Source organism: Drosophila takahashii, chromosome X, assembly GCF_030179915.1.
Source record: "Drosophila takahashii strain IR98-3 E-12201 chromosome X, DtakHiC1v2, whole genome shotgun sequence".
In the NCBI taxonomy this organism is placed as follows: Eukaryota; Metazoa; Arthropoda; class Insecta; order Diptera; family Drosophilidae; genus Drosophila; species Drosophila takahashii.
In genome coordinates, this window is record NC_091683.1 from 3,242,358 (window position 1) to 3,252,193 (window position 9,836).

General features: G+C 46.3%; 3 protein-coding genes across 3 annotated transcripts; 2 read left to right on the forward strand and 1 right to left on the reverse strand.

Annotated features, from left to right (window-relative positions):
• The first annotated feature begins 175 nt into the window (after positions 1-175).
• LOC108056036 (nose resistant to fluoxetine protein 6) lies at positions 176-2,899 on the forward strand. Its single transcript, XM_017139648.2, has 9 exons — positions 176-492; positions 559-913; positions 1,046-1,119; positions 1,186-1,388; positions 1,446-1,558; positions 1,621-1,837; positions 1,894-2,066; positions 2,128-2,581; positions 2,639-2,899. Exons 1-9 carry the CDS (start codon positions 177-179, stop codon positions 2,897-2,899), a joined length of 2,166 nt encoding a protein of 721 aa, XP_016995137.2. The 5' UTR covers position 176.
• Positions 2,900-3,595: 696 nt separating this feature from the next.
• Positions 3,596-6,095, reverse strand: LOC108056017 (nose resistant to fluoxetine protein 6). The gene is made up of 7 exons (XM_017139623.3): positions 5,789-6,095; positions 5,363-5,735; positions 5,231-5,304; positions 4,860-5,175; positions 4,406-4,804; positions 3,873-4,344; positions 3,596-3,802 (listed from the first exon to the last, which is right to left on the reverse strand). The coding sequence occupies exons 1-7, from the start codon at positions 6,081-6,083 to the stop codon at positions 3,596-3,598; spliced, it is 2,136 nt and encodes a 711-aa protein (XP_016995112.2). The 5' UTR covers positions 6,084-6,095.
• Positions 6,096-8,427: 2,332 nt separating this feature from the next.
• On the forward strand, positions 8,428-9,481 carry LOC108056011 (uncharacterized). The gene is made up of 2 exons (XM_044395135.1): positions 8,428-9,094; positions 9,156-9,481. The coding sequence occupies exons 1-2, from the start codon at positions 8,428-8,430 to the stop codon at positions 9,479-9,481; spliced, it is 993 nt and encodes a 330-aa protein (XP_044251070.1).
• The last annotated feature ends 355 nt before the right edge of the window (positions 9,482-9,836 follow it).

Consider the following 9,836-nt stretch of genomic DNA (forward strand, 5'->3'; position numbering starts at 1 on the left):
TGTGTTAGAGATAAGCTGTAAAGTATAGCGATTTCCCGCCTTGACGTGACAGAGTCTGAGGTTTTGTGTAAAGATAGCATCCAGCCAATAATCGCTAGTGGAGGGTCTCTGACATATAAACACCTGTTTAGTGCTAGCCACCCAATGAATTCGAATTCACCACTAGACCGAGCAACATGGTTAGGCTGTCGATGATGGCCCTCTGGCTGGGCTCCTTGGCTTTGACCTTGGCGAGCGTTAATGCCAACATTACCAACATATTTGCCCTGACCAACAAGAAATATCTCAGTGAAACCCTAGACGCCGATCATTATTTGGCCTTTGCCCAGCTTAGAAGCCTGGCAGTGGAGTTCTTCGACCACTATTCGAATGTAACGCTGGCGGATCTGCATTTAAACGAGAGACTGCCCACGCTTCAGGATCTTGAGTGCCTAGCGGACCTGGCTCTCCTTTCTAAGGATCTGGCCTCCTCCAAGTACTGGGCATTAAAGAGTAAGTGCAGGGATTACCCATTACCCCTAGAAACCCCTAGTTAACCCCTTGGATCCCCTTGTGCAGTGATCGACTCCTGGGGTCTGTTGCCCTCGGGCGTGCTCGTGGGAAACTGGTGGAACCTAGGGAATTTCGACGAGTGCATTGGCATAGACCACGCGGTGACCTCGACTCACAGTGTCCAGGGCAAGTACTGCTTCACCAAGTTGGCCTTGGCCCCTGGAATCTCCTCAAGGCTGGTCATCAAGTCAGCGGTCTGCTTTCCCGCCTCCTGTTCCGCCGCTCACATGGACACCATGCTGCGAAGACTCTTCAAATCGCTCCTCAGCGTGGAGATATCTACAGATGTTCAACTGGTGGACGAGGCTACGTGTCAGACGGCGGAGGAGAAGGAATACGATGGACTCACCATATTCACCATGTAAGTAGAGAAACCCAGGGAGATCTAAGCATCTTCGAGAACAGCTTGTTCTTGAAATCAAGCGAAAGTGCTCTCTAATTGACCTTTAAGTGAAGTGAAGTACTTCAATCTTAAGTTTATGTGTACTTGCAGAGTCATCCTGTCGATATTGGCTGCTCTTGTGGGTCTCTCCACGCTCTACGACTACTTTCTTTGTCGGGATGAGAGTGAGTATTTCCCGGAAGAACCTTAATTGTAACTAAGTATCGCTAATCTGCAGTTCTACCTTTTAGAAAGCCTTAATCCCGTGGTCAAGGCCTTCTCGGCACGGGCCAATTCGCGAGCTCTCTTCCGCCTGGTGGACAACAAGGCGAATCCCAATGTCATCGACTGTCTCCATGGCATCCGCTGTCTTTCGTTCATCTGGGTGGTTTACTGCCATGACTACCTCATCTTTGCCATGTCACCGAACATTAATATGGGCGTTGTTTTGACGGTAAGTTGAGTGAACTTGAAACTGAGGCTGAAAGATTCTAATGCCACTAATGCTTAGTGGATTGACTCCTTCTACAGTCTGTTTGTGAAACATGGCGTCTATGCCGTGGACACATTCTTCTTCTTGAGTGGACTATTACTCGTGGTGATTGCTCTGCGTTCGATGGACAAGTAAGCTTCTAATATTTTTTCCTAATAACCCTAACTCTATTGGAACTTTTCTTTCTCTCAAGAACCAAGGGAAAACTGAACATACCCATGATGTACCTACATCGGTATCTTCGACTCACTCCCCTCCTGGCCTTCGCCATCCTCATCTACATGAAGATTCTGCCAATTATGGGAAGCGGTCCCTTGCATGGATCGGTGAACTTTGATGACTACACATCGTGCGAAGATACCTGGTGGATGACCCTCTTGTATGTGCAAAACGTGGCCACGAATCGCCTGGTGGGTTATTGAGTTCTCTGATCTCTTTAACCAAATTATGAGTGTCTTCCCCGTAGTGCATTAGTCATTCCTGGTACCTGGCCGTCGACATGCAGCTGTACATCTTCGCACCCTTCCTCCTGATCGCTTTGTACCGATGGGGCAAGAAGGCGGCCGCCGGCATCTTCATCCTCATGATGCTCTTGGCCTGCTGTCTCTTCAGCATCATGGTCATCAACAATCTATCACTGTAAGTCATGAGGTAAGGCTTCTTAATAGATCCCAATTAACTTTATATATACTTTTCTTAGGGGAGCCCAAGGTGATGAAGCGATGAGGAAGCTCTACTATGCCACAAACACCCGAGCGTCGCCCTATCTCATTGGCATCCTATTCGGGTACTTCCTGCACTTGAATCGCGGCAAGGACTTCAAGTTAAGCAGGATTACAGTGATCTTTGGCTGGCTAATTGGCCTGTCGCTGATCGCCACCTGCCAGTTTGCGGTCTACGGTCAGAACACCCTGCCCATTGTGGAGGAGGCCTTCTATGTGACCCTCACCAGGATTGCCTGGCCATTGGGCCTCTGCTGGGTGGTCTTTGCCTGCATGCACGGCTACGGAGGACTGGCTAATAGCTTTCTCTCCTCACCCCTGTGGCAACCCATGTCCAGGCTCTCCTACTCCGCCTATATATTCCACATGTTCATCGAGGGCCTGAACGGGGGCAATACGCAGACCAGCACCTACTTCAGTGACTACCAAGTGGTAAGTTCATATGGTAACCTAACCTAGATGACCATTATAAGGACCTTTCTTCCTCAGATGCTTCGTTTCTGGTCAGACTTTGGCTTCACCATGCTCTTCTCCTACCTCATGTACATACTGATCGAGGCGCCTTTTGCCGGTCTGGAAGGTCTCCTGTTGCCCGCTAAGAGGCCAAGTTCTTCGAAGCTGGCGGTTCCTCAGCCGCAGGTTGCAGAGCTGAAGACATCAGCCGACGAATCTCCAGTGGAGGAACCTAAGGAAGCATCCACCACGGTTGAAGAAATTCCTGCACCTGGACCTGAAAAGAATTCAGTTTAATTATCTTTTTTTTTGTAGCCTTATAAGTAATAGAAGAATAGTAAATAAAAAAGTAGTCTTAACAAAGAAAAATATTTACAACAAGCATTTTAACCTTCTTAAATCTACTAAAATTGATTCAGTATATAAATTAAATCTAAATTGAATAGGATGCATGTACTTGGGGCTTTTAAAAAATCGATCTTGGAAAACAGTGTTTAATATTATAGCCTCAAAGGAAAGAAATCAACAGAGTAAAGAATTTAATGCTTCCTTTTTCGCATTTTCTTGGGGTATATTAAGTTTAGTTTACTTTAAGATCAATGAAACAGTTTGAAACAGGAAGATAGGACTATACCATTTTCTCATTTTATAAACCACCAATCTAAAGTTTTGCATCTCTTCAATGAGTCACATGTTTAATGACCATTACACCAATCCTAAGTCGACGCCTCACTTAATGACTTATAATTTACACCAATCTCAAGTTGGGCCAACCCCCCAATGACTCATATCAAATCGTATGCACTTTGGTAGCGATAAGCGAAAAAGTCGATGAACGATTTGATTGTACGGCCTTTCAGCTCAAGTCCTTGAAACCCATTGAAACATTTGGACGGTTGGGATTACACTATGTCTAGATTCTAGATTACTAGTAGGTGGTTTTTAATAAAGATTAAATAGGAACTGATAGAGTGCTTATTTTCTAATTAAGTTTTATGACTCGAGGTCTGTTTTTGTGAGGTTTTCCGGGTTAGCCTGCTCTACCTCCTTGATCTCTATTCGCACCTCAGGTTTCGGAGGTGAGCTCCTTCGATTGGGGAACATCATTCTCTCCAGGCCCTCCAGTGGAGCCTCAATGGCAACGTAGAGAACATAGGACATTAGAAGGGTGAAGCCAAAAGTGGACCAAAAGTTGAGCATCTATGGAAAAGGAGATTGAGAAGGTAAAGCCACCTAAGCTTAAGTTTGATCTTCAGCAATAACTACTTACCACATCGTAGTTGGAGAAGTAGGTGTTCGAGCGAATGCGTCGGTTGTTCACCTCCTGGATGAAGATGTGCCAGATGTAGGCGGAGTAGGAGAGCTTCGAGAGGGGCTGCCATAGGGGCGAGGACAGGAAGCTGTTGGCCAGACCCCCATAACCCTTCGTACAGGCGAAGACCACCCAGCAGAGGGCCAGGGGCCAGCCCACTCGGCACAGGGTGTAGTAGAGGGCTCCCTCCAAGACGGTGGGCGAGGAGCCCAGCAGCTTGGCATAGGGGAACAGGGCGAAGATCGCGGTGAACATCATGGCCAGGCAGAGCAGCCAACCTGACCAGACTGCCAATCGATTCAACTGGAGTTTCCTACCGCTTATCAGGTGCAGGAAGTAGCCGAAGATTGTGCCAATCAACCAGGGAGCCGCATGCGTATGTGTATAGTAGTAGATCTTCTTCTGGACCTCTGGCACCTGTCCACCATCCCTGCAGAAAGAAGAATAGGATATCAAAATGATAGGTAGTTGGGGATCCCAGGCAAACCTACTTGAACATAATCTTGTAGTCATTCGTCATTATGGTGGCAAACAGGCAGGCGGAGAGTAGCAGCATCAGCAGAAGGACACCTGCGGCTCCCTTCTTGCCCCACTTGTAGAGGACAATCAGGAGGATGGGTGAGAAGAGGTACAGTTGCATATCCACCGCGAGATACCAGGTGTGTGGCAGACACATATCGTTGGTGGCATAGTTCTGGACGTAGAGTAGTGTCAAATACCAGGTACTCTCGCATGTGGAGTAGTCAAAGAACCCGGTGCTATCGTACATGGGACCATCGGCGAAGAGGGGTAGTAACTTGAGGTAGACCAGCATGGCAACGGCTACGATGGGAGTGAGGCGAAGATACCTATGCAGATACATCAGCGGCACGTTCAATTTTCCCTGGGTTCTGGAAATAGGATGATCTAGATTTAAGAGCCTGATATCTAGAGTTTCGAACTCACTTCTCCAGGGCCCTCAGACCAATGGCCACCAATAGCAGACCGCTGATGAAGAAGAAAGTGTCCACCGAGAACGGAGCGTAGAGTATAAAGCTGGTGAAGGCCTGCTGCATCCATCTTAGGTTATCCCCCCGATTTATGGCCGGCGCCTTCAGGCTGATGATGTACTCATGGCCCAGGATTACCCAGATTAGCGAAATGCAGCGCATGCCATTCAGGCAATGGATTACATTGGGACTCTTCTTAATATCCGCCAAGGTGAAGAGGTTACGTGAAGTCGCTCGGGCTGAGAAGGCCTTTATAAGATGGGGAATTTTATCTGCAAGATATTATGATTATTACCATTTCGAGAGACCTAGAATCCAATTACTCACCCTGCTCCGGGCAGCAAAAGTAATCGTACAAAGTGCAACCAATCACCGTAGTAGCAAACGCAGACATTAGAACACTAGAAGATTCAAGGGGTTAGTTTAAATAGTATACTCATCACCATCATCACTACTCACATGGTAAATATGGTTAGGCCATCCCAGGCTTCAGTCTCCTTAACCTTGCACGTCTCTTCGCTGATGGAGAACAAATTGCTTGGATCGGAGACGCCCAGAATTCGTTGGAAGAGTTGCTTCAGGAAGGTCTCCATTACACTAGCTGAACAGGAGGAGGGAAAGCACAGGGCAGTCTTCATGTTGGTCACCTTGAGAAGGTCCGCCGTGAGGCCCAGCCACTTGTAGATGGGCAGCTCCATGAAGCAGTACTTTCCCTGGATGCTGTGCGTCTCACTAATGGTACTGTCCACCCGAAGACACTCCTCGTAGTTTCCCATATCGACGAGGTTGCCGAACAGGTAGCCCGAGGGGATCGAACCCCAGGCATCAATCACTGTAGGTTAGGGTTATAGAAAATATAGTATCCAAATGTAGATATATACCCACTTTTAAGAGCCCAAAACTGGCCGGAGGTAAGGCCCCCCATAAACTGAGCCAAATCGGCCAGGCAAACGAGATCCTGCTGATCGAATCGCCCATCGAGGAGATGTACATCCTTTGCCGAGATATTCCGGAACTCGCGAAAGAACTCCATTCCCAGGGAGCGCAGCTCCATCAGGCGTTCGTAGTCCTCCATTGAGGAGGAGACTCCATATTCTCCGGCCTTCAAGAGGACATCCTGAGTTGGCAAAGCTCCTTGGGCCACCGCCAATCCAACGATTAGCAGAGCTACTCTAATCATCCTTCCTTTGGTTACCTCCATTTACGACTGTTTTACTATTCGCCCTTCGATGGCCCATTTATATACAGTGAAACCCAATGTTATCCCCCGAATCGCGGAATCTTTATCTCTCATGTCCGACAAGTTACTACGAATAGATAAAGTGCTCTGCTTTTAGACCACTGCGTGTATTTCGAACAGTTCCCAATAATCACAGTCAGGGTACGGACCTTGGTCGATCGGTATTATTATTTGGGAACTTGGGAAAATACCAGTCGAGATAAGCCCGGTTGTTTAGAACCCATTTAAATTAGTTTATATTTTGAATTTTTGGAGAACGGTTAGAGTTAACATCTCCCAATTTCCGAAACCCGATTGCACTTTTAATGATGTTATAATATATTAAAATTGTGCAATGCTGATATAGTTTAAATAGGAAGCCTAAAAGCTCTTACTTTCTGCAGAAACCAGATTTATTCGGTCAGCTTCAAATTACTGCTGCTATTAATTGACCTATAATTTAAAATGGCAGCTGTTTCGCGTGTTTTATAATCGATTTATGTGGTCCACCAAGCAAATTGTCTGTCGGCTGTCTGTCGTTTTGTTGTTCGGTGCGTTTCCGACAATTGAAGACTAAACGCCAGTGTCTTGGGCATCGAAAATAATTATATATCTTTTTTTTTATTTAATATCCTGTTACGTTTGGTGCGAAATGGAAATTGAAACGAGTTTTCACTTTTGTCTAGGCTAGATTCCCAGCCGAAAAGCAGAAAAGCCGAGGGGAGTGGATCGATCAGACAGGTTTCCATACGCATTTTGGACCAGATTCACATTTCTTGGTTGCGTAACCCATCAAGGTTAAAACAAGACAGAATGCTATAGGCAAATTAAACGACTAATTGATCTATAAGGATTAGGCAAGTATGGTGGCTATCGTAATGGACTATAAATCAATTGATTCCGAAAAAGTTAGCTTTATATTTCCAAGAAATCAAAAGAACTGCATATATCGAATCATTAGACTCATATCGAATCATTATCGAATCACTGCCTTCAAAAAACTTGAATATATTTATCAAACAGCCGGAGGAGATTCAGATATTCTCAGATTTTTCAACTTCTTGCTTTCGGCTTTTGAAAAAGTGCAAGTTTGGCACATGTGGGCCAACTAGTCAAGCCAATGTCTTATTTGCATACAAAACTGCCACAACATACAAACTGAAGGCAGTCAAAATTTTCGTCAAATCTTTTTGAAAACTCATGGCCCAAACTGGAAACCAGTTTCCACCAATGCGAATTGAAAGCGAGAGGTTACAATTGTCCCAGCCCCATGGACCCATTCAATCCATTTAATGTGAGCTAGGAAAATATTGTTGCGCCAATACTTGTGAAAAAGCCAACGCTGTTAATTACTGTGGAAATGATTAAATATATCGCGAAAATCAAATTCAACAGCCGCAGTTGCTGGACTAAAATTGAAATTCATATTATTATGAGAGCAACTCGTGACAGCCCCTTTTTCGGCATAGTGGGTCTATAGTCAGCAAAAGTCCATGATTCCCAAATAAAGGTTTATTTTGTCATTAAATCATAAATACAAATGAAAAGTTATATTCCCTAAATTATGCATAATAGTTAATTCTAAAAGAAAATAGTTAAAATAAAAATAGCTTGTTGTTTGCTTACTCATCTAGTAATTATTTCGGAGAATGTAGACTAATCAGAAATCAGTTAAAGAGGTATTACAAAAAGGGCGATAATCTGGGCAATCGTAATCGTAATACCTTGAAAATACTTGTACTTTTATGAGCTTTACGCAAAACAAGTGTATTTCCGATTAGGATTACTACTTTTATCAAATGATGAAAGACATTTTTATTAGGAACTCTAAATTTTTCATAGAATTAATGTATAACAGTAGTATCTACATACCTACAGATCTACCAAATAGAGCTTAGATGATAGTTGGTGATTGGTGAGTTTTTCGAAGTGCCGTATGCAGTTCCACGGTGCGTTTCAAGCTCACCTCTTGAAATGCACTGGCCGGTAAGCATTATGCATAGTTTGTGCTGCACTTACGATCTATAAACTGCCGCGCAAAAAGTAGTGCAAAAGTAATTGTTGCCACGCACTGAGTCGCAGTCTGGGGCTCTGCGATTACGAGATCCAGACATCTACAGCTAACAAAGTCTAACCCGTCTAACTAGTTGATTTTGGGGCACTTAATCCGCGACGCCCAGGCATTATGCTCCGCCCGAGTAAAGTCAGGCGGCTGTGGCGCTGACCACTGGCAGTTCTGATTGGAACGGCCTTCCGAGCGGTACGGCCAGCGGTACAGATTCCTGATATCCCGAGATCCTTCAGGATGTTACGATATTGGCTCCTCCTCCTCTTCCTGGCCTTCCTGCTAATAGGAGATCTCTCGGCTCTCCGAGATCTGCAGGATCCCCATCAGGTCCTTAGCCAGGACTCCAGTGGATCACGGGAGAAGCGCGGCACAGTCACCCTGGACTTTGGCCTCCTCCTTCGCAATCTGCTCTTGAAGAGCGCCCAGTTGTCCTCGGCCAAGGCCAATCTGGTGCGGACCACTCGTCGTCCTCCAATGACGACAACGACCACGCCTCCTCCGCCTCCGCCGCCGCCTCCTCCGCAGCGCAGTCGTCGACCCATTTGGCATCCGTTCTTCAGTTCCGGCTTTCTGCCTTTGGACTATGACTACGCTGATCCTCCAGCGGCAGGACCTCCGGCTCCTCCGCCACCACCACCTCCTCCGCAACCAACTAGAAGGCCAGTTCGACCGCCAGTAAGACCACGTCCTCGTCCTCCGACGACGACGGCTCCTCCACCGCCACCGCCTCCGCCGAACTATGACTACGACTATGACTACGATGCTCCGCCAGCTGCGCCCACAGCGGCACCACCGCCTCCTCCTCCGCCTCCTGCTCCCCGCCCAAGGCCACGCCCACGCCCCCGCCCACCGCAGCCACAACAGCTGGGGGATCGGCTAATCTATCAGTACGCACAACCTACTGGTAAAATACGAAACCTTTTAACTAACTGCCGTACAATTGGGTTCTCTCCGACACTTTGCAGATACCTTCTTTAGGTCGCGTTCCGCGGAGGAGGCGGCGGCAGCACAACCGGATGATACAGATACTGGTGCTAATGCAGATTTAGATACGGATGCTGGAGCCCCACCCCCCGATCCCCCCGCTCCAACTGGCCCCCGGTTTTTGGTCAACTACGAGAGCGACAGCGACTTTGGGCAGCAGGTTCAGGATCAGGAACAGGAACCGCCTGCAGGATCAGCTAGACCATCACCATCATCCCAAGGCTATTTCCAGCAACTCGACTTTGGCAGCCTCGGCAATCTCAATCGCTTCCCGACTCCCAATCAGCAGCAGTACTTCTACAACTAAGCGGTATAGTTTCTTATTTTACCCCCTATGTGGCAAGTGGCCAGTGGCAAGTGGCAATGAAATGGAAAGTCACTGTTTCGGAATATTATAGCTATTGCAGTGATTGCTTAAAATCAGCCGTAAACTAGTAATATAAGTGTACTTTTTTTTATACCCAATTTGCATAGTGGTAAATTATAATTGAAATAAAGTAATGTTCAAATGTCTGAAAAACGGTGAATTTTTAATAGATTAGGTGTTTCATATCTGCTAGTAAAACTTACATTAATTTTTAAATTTTCCCGCTCAAAAATCCCACCGATTAAAAGATAACGATGTATCGATAGGTTGTTGTCCTCGCTAACTAAGAGAAGAC

Excerpts from the sequence above, each read along its gene's own strand:
- LOC108056036 (XM_017139648.2), top strand. The coding sequence starts at position 177 with ATGGTTAGGCTGTCGATGATGGCCCTCTGGCTGGGCTCCTTGGCTTTG. Across the intron at positions 1,838-1,893 it reads ACGTGGCCACGAATCGCCTG|TGCATTAGTCATTCCTGGTA; the intron begins GTGGGTTATTGA and ends TCTTCCCCGTAG. Across the intron at positions 2,067-2,127 it reads GTCATCAACAATCTATCACT|GGGAGCCCAAGGTGATGAAG; the intron begins GTAAGTCATGAG and ends TACTTTTCTTAG.
- LOC108056011 (XM_044395135.1), top strand. The coding sequence starts at position 8,428 with ATGTTACGATATTGGCTCCTCCTCCTCTTCCTGGCCTTCCTGCTAATA. Across the intron at positions 9,095-9,155 it reads TCAGTACGCACAACCTACTG|ATACCTTCTTTAGGTCGCGT; the intron begins GTAAAATACGAA and ends GACACTTTGCAG.
- LOC108056017 (XM_017139623.3), bottom strand. The coding sequence starts at position 6,083 with ATGATTAGAGTAGCTCTGCTAATCGTTGGATTGGCGGTGGCCCAAGGA. Across the intron at positions 5,736-5,788 it reads CCAGTTTTGGGCTCTTAAAA|TGATTGATGCCTGGGGTTCG; the intron begins GTGGGTATATAT and ends CCTAACCTACAG. Across the intron at positions 4,805-4,859 it reads GGTCTGAGGGCCCTGGAGAA|AACCCAGGGAAAATTGAACG; the intron begins GTGAGTTCGAAA and ends TCCTATTTCCAG.